This window comes from Eublepharis macularius, chromosome 6, assembly GCF_028583425.1.
Source record: "Eublepharis macularius isolate TG4126 chromosome 6, MPM_Emac_v1.0, whole genome shotgun sequence".
NCBI classification, from domain to species: Eukaryota; Metazoa; Chordata; class Lepidosauria; order Squamata; family Eublepharidae; genus Eublepharis; species Eublepharis macularius.
In genome coordinates this window covers 58,924,961-58,942,846 of record NC_072795.1, presented here as the reverse complement: position 1 = coordinate 58,942,846, position 17,886 = coordinate 58,924,961, and the positions used below count along the sequence as shown (strand labels likewise).

Sequence of the window (17,886 nt, the reverse complement as noted above, 5' to 3'; positions counted from 1 at the left end):
AAATAATCTCATTCAGATTATCGGACAGTATTACCCGTGTGGTTATCAATGATGAACCTTGCTGTGTGTTGCCTGTTTCATGTAAGGGCGTTACAATAATATAACTGCCTGATTGTGGGCCTGCCATTAACTGCCCAACAGTCTGGAGCATGCAGTGCAAACTGGAGGTGTTGGTTCTAGAGGCAATCGGCTTATTTGGGCCATTTTCATTACTCTTAGAATATCCTCTTAAAACTACTGGGACCAGTTATGGCACAATCAATGTGGTAGTAAACAATCGTTGGGAATTAATGGTTTTATATGTCAAATGATCATTTCATTCTCCTATACTGTCTTTTCTCCCTACTCTGTGGCTTCCTGAGGTAAACTTGATTTTTTGTTTTTGTACTGAACAGTGTATAACAATTGGGAACAAGACTGACTATCCAAACAAACAGATGCATGGAATAAAAGCCAGTGTACCTCATATGCTTGCAGGCTTCTGTATTCATTGTGGTGGTAATTTGTCCTTAACACTGAAAAGATGGGAGTAATTGGATTGTATGCTAAATTACTTGTACTATTGGATGCACTATTTCTGGCGAAGATTCTTTTTCCAGTACAATCATGAGAACAAAACTTTTATAACAACTAATCATATCCTCAAAGGTGATAACAGAATGAAGCTGACTCCACAAAGCAAACTATGATTAACCCGAAATCCACATTAATGATAATGATAACAATAACAACATTCAATTTATATTCCACCCTTTGGGATAACTTAACACCCACTCAGAGTGGTTTACAAAGTATGTTGTTATTATCCCCACAACAATCACCCTGTGATGTAGGTGGGGGTGAGAGAGCTCCGGGAAGCTGTGACTGACACAAGGTCACCCAGCTGGCTTCAAGTGGAGGAGTGGGGAATCTTCAGATTAGAGTCCCGCTGCTCTTAACCACTATACCAAACTGGTTCTACCCTGACACATGGGGTTTTGCCTCCCTCAATACATAGTCATGCCACTATCTGGCTTTTGCTATCTCTATGCAATTTGTGTTCTTAGACCAATCTAATGCTGGAAATGCTCTGTGTTTTCATGGCTCCTTTCTCAGGTAAGCTACTTAGTTATTCTTACAAAGATAGATGCAACTAGCTATCGCTGCTTGCACATACAGTGTGGCAAGCCTGCCTTTGCTAATTAATGGATGACAGGTTCTGCTTGATAGTAAGGGCGTCAAAAACAAAAAGTTCAATTAAGTATAAAACAATTGTTTCCTAATTGCACATGCATATTTCAGATCTCTTTTGCAATACATTCATGGTTTTCAGTATGAAGCAAACCTCTGTCAATAAGTACTTATAGTATCAATCCTTGTTGCAGATATGGGTTCTGTGTGTGTTAAGGCAGTCTAAGAGGCATAGTGTGACAGTCAGTGTTACTAGTTCATTGATTTCATTAAGAAACCATTTGAAACAACTGGCATTCCTCACCCTGTAAAAGGACACTACAGGCCTCTGTAGTATTCTTCGGCTCAACAACAACTCTAATTGTCACTTGTATGTATTCCTATATAAACCAGGTTTTTCTGGCAGAGGAGGACATATCCTATACACATTTCAGAAGCCTGGCTTCATAACATGATACAGGCTACTTAAAAGAGCTAGCCTCCGTTATCATCCTGCTTTTCCTTGCTGAAAAGGGTAGACTAGTGGCAGCAATCGAGAGAAAATTGTTCTCTCTTCACTGGGTGAGGAGAAATATATAGGGGCGAGGTGCTGTGTGTATACTAGGCTCCCTTTAAACAGACAACACATCATGCTAAGATGTTTTCATATTAACACGTGTGGTAAGGCACTTGATAAGGACTACTTAGTTCAAGCTGTATGCATTTTCCTTTGTCTGTCCTCTGCTCCAAGTTAAACAAGTTATAATTATCAAGTTATAATTATCAGAGTATTCCCTGAGATTTTTCCTGCCGTATGGTAACAAAGCTCCCCATTCTAGCGCAGATGACCTCAGTTAGGTCCCCGCAGGAAGAAAGATAACCCGAGCTGGAGTTCTTGAAATATTGCACTAATTTACTGAAGTGATAAACCTGGGTTTGGGCCAAATCACTTCGTACTGCACATACGAGTTTAGATGACAATATTTTTCACACTTACAATTCCCTCATTGAGGGAAAGTTATCTAACATGCCTTTCTTGCTGACATCCAATTTTCTACAGGAAGGAGGCATTTTTGTAAAAAAAATATTCAATCATGAACATTATCAGCTCAGTGAGAATTAGGCTGTTACCAAACAAGACACATGACTATAATTGATTTTTGTAATACCAATCTGATTGTTCAAAACTATTATTGAAGATACTGTTAAAGGCAACTGTTAAAAAAGGCAAAGACCTCAAGTGTAATAATCAGCTCAAAGAAAGATTCATTCAAAGATATTCCTATCTGAAGCAATGGATTCCTCCACTGAAGATGCAACATAATATCTCAGCCCTACTATGTCAGTTCTTCGTGGAAGAGAGAAGGCAAAGTTTCTGTGTTAATACACAATATAGCAGAAAACAGAAACTGATTTTGTGAGGCAAAGGAAAGTCCTTGCTTTCTATATAGCTCCATGTTGGGCGCTGTCAAAATGTTATAACAATTTCCCAAGGTACGTATTGGCATAGAAAAATAAGTAGATGGCTGCCTTCTAGTTACCAAGGCTGAATTTTTCAAGAAATGTGCTTATAGCCACTTTGCCTTCCTAATGGATTGAATGCTTTTTCAATTATTTTGGAATCACAAGTAGGGAGAAGACCTTCTTCTAGCTGCAGCTAGTAGAGGTTAGCAGCCCCCAGCCACATAATAAAAGAGGAGAATGTATAAGAAGTGGCAATACAGCTCTGACTCTGGCAGCACTGCTGCCCTCATTGTCTGGACTCTATCAGAATTTTTTTCTTGTGTGCAAGGAAATGCATGGACCAGTTTGGTCCTGCAAATCTCTCCAGTTCTCTCTTCCTATACCAAGTTCTGGAATACTTAAAGAGTCAGGGGGAAGGAAAAGGAATGATGAAAGGAATGATGCTAAAAGAGGGTAACAAGTAAATCAGTCCTCAGTACATTTAGCCTGTGAGCCCATTCTCTGGGAAGAGAGCTATAACTATCAGCACTTACAATTTGTTTTATTAGGCACTTTCCTCGCAGAAAGCAGCCTTGATACAACGGTACTTCCAGGCAGCTACTGCCAGTTGGAATTCCTCAAGCTTTGCAGCAAAAGATTTTCCATTCTCCTTAAGTTTTCTGATTCTGAACACAACGGAACAGTCACAATTACCAAATGAAAATGAGACTTGCCAGGCTCTGTTATTTCTTAAAGACAGCATTTAAGAAAAATTGCCATCTGCCACCTGTTACTGAGAGGAGACAGCCAAGCCCATCTTAGGTATTTCAAAAGTTCAATAAAAACAAAATAACTGATAGAAAAAGACTTGCACCTTCCCTATAAGCAGAGACTTAGTATCTGATCCTCTCCCCGTCTGTTCAATTGCTCTTCCATCCATTGAGCACATGAACACTCTTCTCACTTTTGTCCAAGTTCAGATGCTTTTGACTGTATTTCTTAATGATAGTCCCAGGAATTAATGCCACGATGGCTATAGCCAGCATCTTGAATAAAGTGGTCCAGGAGAAAATGGCATCAAGGGAGGAGATCTGTGAAAGGATCGAACCTGTCTGGACACAGATGAAGTTATATGGCATGAGACCTACAAAAATAAGAGGGGAAAATACTTGCATTAGAAATCTCTTGCACCTCATGAATTCACCTCAGACCTGTGTCAAGAAGATCCACCTATCTACACACAGATTGACCTATAAAGTTCTGAAACATGTTTATGGCTGAACACTACACTGCATAAAGTAAGAAGGGCTTGAATGTACGGATGCCAAGGAAACATGTTTGAGGATCATGGAAGAAAATATGCATACCCAAACTTTGACAGGTCAACAGAACAGAAAGGACTTGTGCTTTTGACCTAAGAGTTTCAAGGATCTGTTTCTCCAAGGAAAAGGCTAGAAAGTTTGTAGACACAAGGAGTTGGGCCACTACCACAATACTGAAACAATGCTCCGTGACGTAATTTGATGGGTAGGTATTGTTTTGCCTGTAGACATTAAGACCCAAATGATTAGTGCAATTTATGTAACTTCTGTTCATTCTGATCAGGGAAAAGTCTTTTTTGGAAAAGTCTTACTAGCACAAGCTTGCTACTCAATGGACTCCTTTTTCAAGCCTGCTCCTCCTCCTATTCCTGAATATAATGAGGAATATTGGTCATATTCTTGGCCATTGGTCATTTTAACATTATTTCACAATATCCTGCCCAGCAAGATGGTGTGGCAGCATCGGTCACTTTTCTGAGCTATGCAGGCGCTCTTGGGATTCTACTAGCTACACAGAGAGAAAGTAACAGAAGACATACCCACTATTTGGATATCTAATTTCAAGCTACTTCATGCAATTATTAGCACTGTTTATTCTATTTTGCTTTCACAACTTTTGGTAAAGAAGTGTTTTATAATAATAATAACAACATTTGATTTTTATACTGTCCTTCAGGATGACTTAACACCCACTCAGAGCGGTTTACAAAGTATGTCATTATTATCCCCACAACAAAACACCCTGTGAGGTGGGTGGGGCTGAGAGAGCTAGAAGCTTTGAGTGACCCAGCTGGCTTCAAGGGGAGGAGTGAGGAATCAAACCCTGTTTTCCAGATTAGAGTCCTGTGCTCTTAACCACTACATCACAACTTGCTTACACAGTTAAGAACAGCTGCGTTTTGCTAGCAACAGCTGGTTCAATCCCAGATAGCATTTTAACCTGTTCTCTCAGAAGCATTTTTGTTCTCCCTTTTGTTCCTTAACTATCTTTAGGAAAAGTAAAAGGTGACAGAATTCTAAATGCAGTTTTTCAGCAACTGGCACACAGACAGAGAACTGTTATAACCAGAGCAGAGAACTAGAAGACAACAACAGTAAAGAAAGAACATAAGACCTGTTCCACAAGATCCAGGTAATCAAAGGAAAATTCAGACTACGGGTAGGGATGCTGAAATGAAATACACTATCCGATCAGGACAAAATAATGAAAAAAGGGAAATAATACACAGAAGAGATTGAAGGATGATAGAGTTCTTCAAAGAAGAATCTTTTAATTAATAACCTACAGTTTTAGAAAGTGAAGTAAAAGCTGCACTCAGCAATTGGGAGAAACAAATCATCTATAGCAGATGGGACATCAATAGAGCTATTTCAAGCTACAGAAACTGAGTCCATCAAAATCTTAACAAGAATATGTCAACGTATGGAAAATGAAACAGTGGCCCAGAGCATGCTCAATCTACCTTCCAGTTCCAAAAAGAGATGGCAAAGATTGCAACAATTATTGGACCGTCACATTAATTTCCCACACAAGCAAAGTGACACTCAAGATTCTATAACAAAGACTATCACCATATATGGAATGAGAAATGCCAGATGTTCAAGCTGGATTCAGAAAAGGAAGAGGAACTAGAGATCATATTGCAAATTTACGATGGTTAATGGAGCACACCAAAGAATTTCAGAAGAAAATCAGCCTGTAGATTACAGCAAAGCATTTGACTATGTGCAGCATGAAAAGCTATGGATAGTGTTAACAGAAATAGGTGTTCCACAACATTTGATTGTTTGGATGTGCAATCTATACTCTAAACAAGAGGCTACTGTTAGGACAGAATATGGAGAAACAAAATGGTCATCAATTGGCAAAAGTGTCAGACAGAAATGTATATTATCTCCCCATCTGTTCAACCTAAATGCAGAATGTATAAGGAAAGGTGGAATATAAATTTAGAAGGTGGAGTGAAAACTGTTGGAAGGAACATTACCAATTTGAGATATGCAGATGACGCCACATTACTGGCAGAAAACAGTGAAGACTTGAAATGACTACTGATGAAGATTAAGGGAGAAAGAGGCAAAGCAGGATTACAGCTGATCAAGAAGACAAAAGTAATAACTACTAAGGAATTAAACAATTGAGGCTGAAAATGAAGAAATTGAAACAGTTAAATATTTTATATTTTTGGCTCAATCATCAACCAAGAGAGAGACTACAACCAAGAAATCAGAAGGAGATAGAGTCTTGGAAGGGCACACATGAAGGAATTAGAAAAGATCCTTAAAGATGTGTTGCTGGAGACCAAGATCAAAATAATTTATATTATGGTATTCCCCATTACTATATATAGATGTGGAAGTTGGACAGTGAAGAAAGCTGACAGGAAGACAGTTGATTCATTTGACATGTGGTGTTGGGAGGAGAGTTTTATGGCTACTATGGACTGCCCAAAAGACAAATAAGTGGGTTTTAGATCACATCAAGCCTGAATTCTTCCTCCAAGCTAAATGACAAAACTGGAGTTATCATACTTTGGTCACATCATGAGAAGACAAGACTCACTGGAAAAGACAATAATGCTAGCAGCAGGAAAAGAGGAAGATCTAAAATGAGATGGCTTGACTCAACAGAGGAAGCCATGGCCTCCAGTTTGCATGGCTGTTAATGTCAGGATGTTTTGGAGGTTGTTAATTCATAGTCACCATAAGTCAGAAGCAACATGCCAGTACATTAAACACAGACACCTTTAGGAGAGCTGATGTGGTTCTGAAGTTGGTCATTTTTATATTAAGAGAGAATGTAGTGTGTTTGTGTGGGTACGTTGTGCTTCCCTCTGGCTTTTTTCACCTGTAGTGCTTCCAGAGGTAGGAAAGAAGGGAGGGCCTATAGAAACAGCAAGGGAGTTAATTTTTTCTTTTTAATTTGGACATTAATTCTGTTTAGCCTCTCTGTCTCTCTACTTTACCAGTGTCCAAAGGAACTAGTTGGAAATGAAATCTTTAAGTGGTTCTCAGTAATTGCACGTCTGAAGTGACAAACTGCATTTCAGCTTCCACTGCATGGTTAGAACGTACTCTGTCAAATCTGTATGCACATGATGACCATACAGTGGAGACAGATGGCCAAGCATGCACTACTGTGCCACAGATTACAAGAGGAAAGAGAAAGACATAGTAGCATTGTTTGGCTAATATATTTATGCTGAGCCTCCTTTAGCCTTTCTTGTCTTACCTATGAAAACAGAGATGAAAAACAGAGTCACGGGAATGTTCAAGATGGGAGATGTGAGATTCAGAAACCAATTTGGGCTCATAGGGAATAGCCTCAGAAACAACAAGAAGAAAAACAATGAACTTCTGTTCTCTTCCACCTGCACAAACAGAAGACAGTCAGGCTGAACTATTTCCCACTTTCAAATCTGTATAAAGATTGTATTACAACCAATCTTTGGTATGGTATATAAGGTACTTTAATACGATTTCATTAGAAATGATGACTCCAGATTTGAGGATTAAACTACATCTGCAGACAGACTTAATAAACAAAAGGCAATGATAATCCAGGAAATCCTTGGCCTCACATACAAAGGTGAGATTGAAGACTTCCTCGTTTGGGAAGAAGAGACAGTTTGTTCAGTCATGTTACTCAGGTGCTTTAGCAAATCATGGCTTGGTTCTTGCTTACAAACAAGAATTGTAACCCTGGTTTAGAATTCTGATTTGTAGGTCAAAAAACAAACAAACAAACCAGGAGGTGCATAAAGCCAAGGGTTTCCAGGCATGTTCTCTTCACAAACCGGAGTGTATTATACCTGAATGCAGACTATATAAATATGCTACACACAATATGGAAGCTGAAGAAGAAACAGTAAAAGAATGAATCCCCCCTCACCCCCATAGTTCAATCAAATAAGATCTCTAACAAGTGAGATTTCCAAAGTTTTCCCCTGCTCCCAAGATGGCTGAAAATAAAAGGAAGGGATTCTAAATTCTAACCAGACTTTAGGCTGGTTGTTGTGGGTTTTCCGGGCTGTATTGCCGTGGTCTTGGCATTGTAGTTCCTGACGTTTCGTCAGCAGCTGTGGCTGGCATCTTCAGAGGTGTAGCACCAAAAGACAGAGATCTCTCAGTGTCACAGTGTGGAAAAGATGTTGGCAGGTCATTTATATCTACTCAGGAGGGGTGGGGTTGAGCTGAATCCCTCCTGAGTAGATATAAATGACCTGCCAACATCTTTTCCACACTGTGACACTGAGAGATCTCTGTCTTTTGGTGCTACACCTCTGAAGATGCCAGCCACAGCTGCTGGTGAAACATCAGGAACTACAATGCCAAGACCACGGCAATACAGCCCGGAAAACCCACAACAACCATCGTTCTCCGGCCGTGAAAGCCTTCGGCAAGACTTTAGGCTGCCAGAATGCAATTCTACTAGTGGCCTGCTGATGGCAGCAGAGAGTAAACCCTCTGTGAAAAAGAATAGCTCAAAATGGGTAGCTGTGTTTGTCTGTAGCAGTAGAAAAGAGCAAGCGTCCAGTAGCACCCATAAAAATAACAAAATTTGTGGTGGGGTATGAGATTTCATGGGCTGTGACACACGAAAGTTCATACCCTTCCACAAATTTTGTTAGTTTTATAGATGCTACTGGACTCTTGCTCTTTTTTACTGTGAAAAGTAATGAGAGGGAGCTAGCAGCTTGATGCCTGGGCCAGGTGAGTAAATTCCTCATTCTCTATGGTAAAAACAAGGGCCTTAAGGGTTGTTTTACCACAATTTGGTAATCTGCAAGTGAATATTTAGTAAACTGACTGAAACAAAGATGGGTAGAAAATAACTGACTTGCTTGATTGGAAACTATCATATTTTTTATTTTATTGTAGGTCTGAATTTAGCCAAAGAGGGGGCAAAGTAGCCTTTGAATGCCTCTTTCACTGCAACATATATCATGATCAAACATTCACCTGTAATTATACATCTCACTGGCAAGATGTGTTCCAATTTCAGCCCATGCTATTTAAAATACTGGGTACAGGCAACAATTTTCAGGGCTTGTCACTTAATTGGTTGCAAAATATTGATATAATGATGGAAAGCCAGTAGTGATAAGGTCCTTCTTACCTTTCTTTGAAGCATAGCTACTTTATCAGGAAAATAATAGATGACAAATTGTTTTCCAAAGATATTGGACAGCCCATAGCAACAGGTAGCGCCCACAGAAGTCAAGGTAGAACACAACAGGAGTCCCATCCATGGTCCAAAGAGAGCTCCAGCAAGTATGTTCTGTTAGAGCAAAACAAGACAATAATCCAGTCTATAACAAACTGGGGGGAAAGCACGAAGGACTTTGTGAATCATCACAATTCTGCTTGATCAGAAAAGCACCAAAATTCTGTTTCTTACAGCCAACCGGGTACTTCTGGGAAGCCCAAACACAGGGCAGCAGTAAATAGCTCCCACTACTGCTTGCTGCCCAGCACTGGAATTCAGAGCCACATGTTTCTGAGGATGGAAGTTCCACTCAGTTGTCATACTCTGTCCTCCATGGATTTGTCTAATCTCCTTGTGAAGCCCTCTAAGGCCAGGGCCATCACCACATCTCGTGAATTCCTTAAGTGGTATTTATGCATTGTATTTGCTACATTTTTATCAGCCCCCCACCCTGAACTCAAGGTGATGGTACAGTGTCCTCCTTGCATTTTATTCTAACAGGGTAGACTGCAGCCAACAGAGTGAACAACTGGCTCAGTCACCCAGGCTTTTCAGAGCAGGAATTTGAACCTGGGTCTCCCCATCTGAATTCAACACTTTAACCCCTGCACCAGTGTCTAAAGCGCTACTGTCTTTTAATGTTCTGAATCTATTCCCAATCAATTTTACTGTATTCTAGTGTTATGAGTGAGGGCAATTTTTCTCTCGATACTTTCTCAACATTCTGCATAATTGTGTAAATCTTTTTCTAAACTATAAATTCCCAAATACTTTAGCCTTTCAGTAGAGGGCAGGTGATCCATTGACCTTTATCATTTTTATTACACCTTTTTTAGCACCAATGATGTTTGGAAGAAGGGATGACCAGAACTGTACACAATATTCCGAATGTAGTTTCACCATATATATAAAAGCATAATGCTACTAATTCTTTTCTATATCTGTAAAATGGAGCTCTTACTCTTGAAAGTTTACACTCTGAAAACCTTGTTAGACTCTAGAGTGACACTGGACTCAAATCCTGCTGTTCTACTGCAGACCAACACAGCTTCCCACCTAAAACGATTTCCACCAATAGTTTTTATCTATTACTCTGCTGGAACAATACATGCATAGAAAAAAGAGGTGGTACTGATTAAAGGGGGGAAACTCAAAAGAAATCAGTATTTCTCCAAAACCGAAATACATTTATATTAACATTGTATTTTGTTTTCCAAATTAAATGGAAATCATATCCACAAAGAACTCTTTTCTATCTTTCCACTATAACAATTTCAGATATTTTGAGCAATATGCTAACATTTGATGATTCATTCTTTGACTGTCAGGGTTTACTTTTACATCAATTCTTCACAAATTCAATTTTGGCCACTGCTAAGAGCTGAGAAACTAATAATACACTAGTAACAAAGCCTGTTGTGGGAAAAAATACAATGGACTCTAGAAAGGGGAGGGCAGGCATTGCCGCCTCCTCCATGACTGATCCCAGCCAGGTGAAGGGAGGAGGGCATTGCCTCCTGTTCTGCGTCTGATTCCGGCTGGGTGAAGGGGGGGGGGAGGCATTGCTGCTTGCTTTGCACCTCATTCTGGCCGAGCGAGGGGGGGGCAGGCATTGCAACCTGCTCCATGCCTGATTCTAGCAGGGTGAAGGGGGGCAAGCATTGTCACCTGCTCTGCTCCTGATCCTGGGTGGGCGAAGGGAGAGCAGGCATTGCCGCCTGCTCCGCGCCTCATCTCAGCTGGGTGAAGGTGGAGGGTGGGGCATTGCCGCCTGCTCTGCTCCTGCCCCTGATCCTGGCCGGGAGAACAGGGGTTGGACATTGCCTCCTGCTATGTGCCTGATCCTAGTCAGGTGAAGGCGAGGAGTGGTCATTGTCATCTGCTCCGCTCCTGATCCCAGCCAGGTGAAGGTGGGTGGTGGCTATTACTACCTGCTCCATGCCTGATCCCGGCAGAGTGAAGGGGGAATGGGCATTGCCACCTGCTCTGCTCCTGATCCCGGCTGGGTGAATGGGGGTGGGCATTGCCTCCTGCTCTGTGCCTGATTCCATCCAGGTGAAGGGGGGGCAGGCATTGCTGCCTGCTCCGCATTTGATCCCAGCTGAGCGGGGGGGGGCAGGCATTGCTGCCTGCTCTGCGCCTGATTCCAGCAGGTTGAAGTGGGAGTGGGCATTGCTGCCTGCTCTGTGCCTGATCCAGGCTGGGTGAAGAGGGGTTGGACATGGTAAAGGCAGGGGGTGGAAATTGCCTCCTGCTCTGCGCCTGATTCTGTCTGGGTGAAAAGGATGGACGTTGCTGCCTGCTTTGTGTCTGATCCTGGCTGGGTGAAGAGGGGGCGGGCATTGCCGCCTTTTCCGCACCTGATTCCGGCGGGTTGAAGGGGGGCGGGCATTGCTGCCTGCTCTGCACCTGATCCCACCTGGGTGAAGGCAGGGGGCAAGTATTGCCTCCTGCTCCATGCCTGATCCCAAGTGGGTGAAGGCTGGGGTGGGCATTGCCATCTGCTCCGCTCTTGAGCCCAGCTGGGTGAAGGGGGGTGGGCATTGCCACCTTCTTCACTCCTGATCCCAGCTGGGTGAAGGCAGGGGGTGGTCATTGCCACCTGCTCCGCTCCTGATCCCAGCTGGGTGGGCTGCCTCATCTGGGCTTCCCTCCACAGCAATGTCCTCTGGAGGTGCACCAGAATAGTAAGTGAGTTATCAGAACATGGTTACTCTTTTATATAGAAGGATATTTCTGTTCACTCTACTTCTAAAGAACCCAATGGGTTGAATGCTTTGACCTGCTCATGCCAAGATCACTGATCTCCTCTGTTTCTTCTGCCCCCAAGCAACTATTTCCAACCTGCCAAAAGTTCATTCCTGGAGAATGTGGGGCCCACAGAGCCATATGAGCTGGCAGGCTGCAGTGAGGAGGGGAAACAATGCAAAATAACATATATGATCTTATCAACAATCAATCTCTAATGATGGAAGAGGTGGCTTCTCTGCAAGAAGAGACATGGGTGAGAGTGCCAGTGTGGTGTAGTGGTTAGAGTGTCAGGATCTGGGAGAACCAGGTATGATTTCCCCTTGCTGGTTGACCCTCGGCCAGTCTCTCTCCCTCAGCCTAACACACGTCACAGGGGTGCTGAGAGGATAAAATGGAAAACAGCACTTTGGGTTCATCTCAGAGAGAAAGGTGGGGTATAAATGAAGTAAATAAATTTCGCCACTTCCCCCCTCCTTACTACAGCTCACTGACCTATGTGCCTTCTATTTCATGCAAGTCCCATGACCAGGATTCATCTTTCCTGGGATCAGAAATGGCTGCTGGTGAAAGCAGGAAAGATCTGTAACCATCAGCCCCTTCCACTGATTAATTGCTGGATTCAACCTGAGAATGCTAACAATGGATCCAAATGGCACATCATACGTAGTCATTTGTTTTATTCAATAACTTAATGTAATTTTATTACTCAGACATGATTTTATTACTCAGACATGAATGAATGTGAGTTACAGCTCATACATGTATGTACAATGGTTGGATCAAGGTAAAGGTAAAGATAATCCCCTGTATGTGTACGGGTTGGTTCCAAGTAGAAGAAAAATTAGTTGTTAGTGCTATTCTACAAGTGGTTGCTGAGGGTCTTTGCAGGTGTTCATGCAGTGCTGCAGTAGGTTAGCTCTGTAACTGTTGCCATGCTTCTGCCTGTGCAAGAGGAAAAGCATCTTTGGATTTAGTTTTACTCCTCATGTACTGCATTATAGTGTGAGGTATAAAAAATTACTTTCATGAGCAGAAAATAACATATTCACATGTAGCAGGGCACCTTTTAATCCTGCAGTCTCTTTATGTCTGGCGAAAAACCAGATGTAAAAAGATCTCAGCTTTTCAACAACGTTGATTGGATTATGATAGAAACGTAACATGTGGAAGGAGAGAAAAGTATAAGGGTGCAAATTAGGGCTTATTTGCATGCACGCACGCACACACTCTCTCTCTCTACACAGCCCTTTAAAAGGAACCTTTAGAATTTCACATAACCAGGTCCTAGGAGTGCTGTTAAAAGAGTGGCAGGATCGCACTGTTACGGATGAGCAATAACTCAGTTCAGAGAGTTACAGGGCAAGTCCTCCAAATCTAAGAACAGCAGGACAAAAGATTTGTGTATTGTATACATACCAGAAAGCTTGAACCAGGGATGGCAAAGCACTGTTTATACAGGTAGGCACTGCAGAACAGCAGCAGCACATATGCATGGTGCTCTCTGTTATAGTACTGTAGAAATTCTGCAAGTTCTTGCAGTTCCTCTAGGTCTGAAGGGAACTTTAACAGCCTGATAAATAAAGAGGGTCATCAGTTCAGAAGTAAACAAATCATATGCTGCCAGTGCGGTGCTTTTATTCTACAGACAGTCCAATGGATAATAAGGTATAACAAGAAAAAGTGCTAGGGCTCCTTAAAAGATTAAAAGGTTTATTGCAACATGGGCTTTCAAATGACAATAAACAGTTATGTCTCAGAGGTGTGGTAGCACTTGTCCTCTTGCTACAAACTCAATATGCCTTCTCTTCTACAATGAAGTTAAAAAGAACTGCCACACTAAGATTTGGTTTACCTTTTTCTGGAAACTGAAAATTAACTGTTACTGTACCACTTCAGTCCAGTATCTTCCAACTTAATATATCATAAGACAAAGCACCTATAAGACAGATGAAGGGTGGTTGTGGTAGTAAACTAACAAGTGGGCAATGACAGAATAGTTTGGCCTATATTACATCATTGTGCTAGCCAGGCAGACTACAATTTCAGAGCTGGAAATACTTAAGACAGCCAAGGAGAATTATAGCATCAATGAGAGAAAAAGTTGTAAATAGCCATATTGGTCCACACAAAATCCAAAATCAAGAACAAAATCCATGTATACTTTTTTGTTAGAACCAACCAACCAACTGGATACAAAACATTGTGTACAAACTTTCAAGCTCACCTGAACACCAGGCTGAATGTTACAAATTTTTAAAGATAGAGGGGTGGGAAGCAGATTTTTTAGGCCATGCTGTTACAGTCTGATCTTACAAGCATCTTCTGTGAAATACATGCAGGCACAAAACGTAACTTTATTGCTGGTGTTAGGTTACATCACATTCTCTAGGAAGAGGCATTATGATGGTATTGGTGTTTTGTCTATGTATTGGAAATACAGAAAACAGCAATAGTCCAACAAACATGTTCCTCTCAAATGCCAAATGAGACACACTATCCACTTGCAGGCTTAGACCAAATGGCAGGGCTTGGTAAACTTTAGATTAACAATATTCATGATCAACTTCAGATGATTCACAAGTTATACAGCTGATGAAAACCTAACTGAGCAGTTTTACTTTATGCTACATAAAGTCTGTCTCCAGGTTTTCTGTCATTCTAGAGAACAATTAAACCCCATCACAGTACATACACAATGTGAACACAGCCAACAAAACAATTCAATTACAATCCTCCTCTGCCAGAAGAAGGAAGGATGTGGCACTCTTGATTCAAACAGCAAGTTTGCAGGGAATCCTGGCTTCAATTGCAGGAACAGAGTTCCACTGTTTTCTTCACAGAAAACCCTGCAACCAGTCTGAAAACCTCATCAGGCAGGTGGACCCATGCAGTCAGATCCTGTTGGCTCTTACCTACATTTCCCTTCTCTTGGAAGGGTAGGGTGGAAGATCAGCTACACAGTCCTCAACAAATCTCCAAGGAGATAGAATAGTGGAGTTTATGATAGAAACAAGTAGTCATAAACATATTGGAAATATACAATTTATTTAGCACAGTTGCTCATCCTTAAAGAGAGCCATTTAAATAAAATAAAACTCAACTTGACAGGCTTTGACTGCCTGGCCTGAATGCTAACTAAATTCAGTCTATATTTATCACTAAGATAAAGAACATAAAGTTCAGGAAATGTACTGAAAGGCTAAAACTTACTAAGTTTGCTACTCATCCTAAAAAAATTCATGCATCTCATATCATTACTGTCTTTCCTTTAGCCGCAGCAACAGAGCTAGTCTCTTTGTTCATTCATTGCTTGATTTCAGCAAGCCAGCTAGATACATTCCAAGCAGAAAAACAGGCTCTTAGTATTTTATCCTGTGGCTCACGCTATCACAGAGCCATTTGGATAAAGAAAAAAGATACAATGCATCAGTAGAATAAGTAAGATACCAGTTAGTCAAATATTGATCATTAAAATTAAAATAAGCCACATGTTAAATTATTAGTGAAATTATTAGTGCAGTATACTTTAAATGGATCAATCAAACACATTAAAGCAAAGTTAGATTTTCTCTTGGAGGAATTCTAATGCAAAACGGAAACTATAACGTAGGCTGCATTTTTTTCTGTGTTTAGAACTGCTCTATGAAATCCATCAGTTCCTGCCCATGAAATTTTTGAATGGTTAATTTTCAACACCTGATATCTTTTTGGTAAACAAGCAGCTATTCACCCTAAAAAATACAGCCTTAACACAAGACACTTTGCTGAGTTAGGAACTGTAGTCAAGCATTGCAGTGAATTCTGGTACCTGTGGGGTGAGATGGGCTACTGCTTAGCTTTTATTTTGTGGTAAAGACAGGCTGCTGGTTTTACAACTGTTTAAAACTTATCAGGACTTTGAATAGCTGTTCTGTTATTTATATAACCTAAAGTCAAAGGAAATGAAAAAGAAATCAATTACTTTCTCCACATCAAGGTCTCTAAGTCATATTGACAAAAGTTGAGCATGGCAATCATTCTAATTATGCTATATTCATTGTTCTGGGAAGACTCATCTTGGTGCTTTGAGAGCTCTACAGTTCTTCCTTTACACTGCTTTTAGAGAGAAAATTGTTTCTTAATCAGGCATCTCAAAAGCATAGTGTTCTTTATTAAAGACTGTTGCATGATAAGCTACCAGTACAAGTTTCTGGATGAACGAACATTTTAAATAAGCATTAAGGTACCTGCGATTAAAGAAAGTTCATTACTAAAGTCATCGCCTGAGCATTTGGGAGCCAGCATGAGATGGTACTGGCTACCTACAAAAAACATGTTATGCTCTTTCTGCCACCGTAGGAAGGCAACAATAAACCAACAGTGTCTACCAGGCTGCACAAGAATCGTTTTATTTGTTGACTGCGGCAGTAGCATGTTGCACCGAAACCAAAAAGGAGTCTTAGGGCATCTTAAAGACTAATACATTTTAAAGCCGCTGCATGCTCACAAGAAATCCGTCAGTCTTTGAGATGGCCCAAGACTCTTTCGGGGGAGATCATTCACCGGGTACTCGAAGGAAGGCATCAGATCACTTAAGATTCAGTTGTCAAAAGTGAGGGGAGCTGCTAAAGCTCCCTCGCCTAATCTTAGTTTAGGCGACAGCACGTTTCTGCGCACTGACCTTGCCGACATCACCAAGGGGCCGGGCGAAAGAAGCCGGACTTCGAACTCGCTGACACGCGGCCGCTCTTTGGCCTCCGCCCGCCTAGCCTTTTAACCCAAGCTCTTCACGCAGCCCCCTGGCGGGGTCCGCATCGTTTCTGCCTCGAAAGAGCCACTCACCCGCCTCCCGCGCGCGGCTCTCCGGGCAGCCGCACCGACAACCCATAAAGTCCCGCCGTGGCTGCCCCCCAAACCATCAGGAACCCGACAAGCGACCGCATGACCGGCTGCTTCTGCCGCTAGGACAGCTGGGCAAGGCTAAAGGAGAGGCGGAACCAACGGCGCGGGACCGGGGGACGCTAGAGCAGCGTACCCGTGATCACATGACAGTCCCCTAAAGGCAAAACACAGCACGTACCTTCCGGTAAAAATCGAAAGCCGCTATTGGCCATGGTGCTATAGCAGCTGCGAGAGGGTCTGCTCCGTTCTTGCGCTCCATTCCTTTGCCTTAGATCGGAAGTGCCGGCAGGGTGCGCGAAGGTTTTTTCTTCTGCTTTTCATATGTCCGCGTTCTAAATGTGCAACAGAACCGGAACAGATTGGGCCACTTAAGAATTCAGAGATGGATCACATTTTTTTAAACATAGTTTCAGGTGGTTAGCCGTGTTGGTCTGCAATGGAAGAGCAAGTTTCGGTCCAGTTGCACCTTAAAGTCTCATTGTTCCTGCAGTAATCAGGTGCTGGGTAGCAGGAGACTGTGCGGGAGCTCTGACTCTTGAAGGCTCATACCTGGGAAATCTAGTTGGTCTTTAAGGTGCTATTGGGCTCGAATCTGTGTCATTATACGGGTTTTGATGCAAGAGAATATTAGAACTGGTTTACCATTGCTTTATTTTGTGTACTACTAACCAGGGTTAGCTGAAGTGTCACTGCTGTTGTCTATGAAAGATAGTCACCTTCAACAACTGCTGCTGCCCAGTAGCCACCCTTCACAGATTCCTCTGTCACCATCACCACTGGAACTCCCAATTCTCTTCTGCTGATGTGACCATCGATTCCTGAAGGGGGGAGTGGATAGTCTGGTGTCTCAGCGGTGACCATTCTGCCTTGAGTAAATCTGCTAGGAGTTTAGATTATTGTCCAAGTCTGCGCTCCTGATGGTATTGCTCTTAGCTTTACTGACACACTCAAATGTCTGTAACGGAGTAGATTTACAGATATCATGGACAGCCAAAAAGACAAGTGAGTTCTAGATCAAATCAGGCCTGAATTCTCCCTAGAGGCTAAAATGACAAAACTGAGGTTATTGTACTTTTGGTCACATCATGAGAAGACAAGACTCACTGAAAAAGGCAATAATGCTAGGAAAGA

General features: G+C 41.8%; 1 protein-coding gene across 2 annotated transcripts; it reads right to left on the bottom strand.

Moving 5' to 3' along the window:
- Positions 1-2,302: 2,302 nt before the first annotated feature.
- TMEM41A (transmembrane protein 41A) lies at positions 2,303-16,820 on the bottom strand. 2 transcript variants are annotated; one of them, XM_054983039.1, is made up of 5 exons: positions 16,696-16,820; positions 13,291-13,444; positions 9,034-9,195; positions 7,147-7,285; positions 2,303-3,736 (listed from the first exon to the last, which is right to left on the bottom strand). In XM_054983039.1, exons 1-5 carry the CDS (start codon positions 16,794-16,796, stop codon positions 3,513-3,515), a joined length of 780 nt encoding a protein of 259 aa, XP_054839014.1. In that variant the 5' UTR covers positions 16,797-16,820; the 3' UTR covers positions 2,303-3,512. The 2 variants fall into 2 exon arrangements, with proteins under 2 accessions (XP_054839014.1, XP_054839015.1); XM_054983040.1 differs by lacking the exon at positions 16,696-16,820 and adding an exon at positions 16,535-16,687.
- Between the last annotated feature and the right edge of the window lie 1,066 nt (positions 16,821-17,886).

Excerpts from the sequence above, each read along its gene's own strand:
- TMEM41A (XM_054983039.1), bottom strand. The coding sequence starts at position 16,796 with ATGCGGTCGCTTGTCGGGTTCCTGATGGTTTGGGGGGCAGCCACGGCG. Across the intron at positions 13,445-16,695 it reads GAGCCGCGCGCGGGAGGCGG|GCTGTTAAAGTTCCCTTCAG; the intron begins GTGAGTGGCTCT and ends TTTATTTATCAG. Across the intron at positions 3,737-7,146 it reads TTTCATCTCTGTTTTCATAG|GTCTCATGCCATATAACTTC; the intron begins GTAAGACAAGAA and ends TTATTTTTGTAG.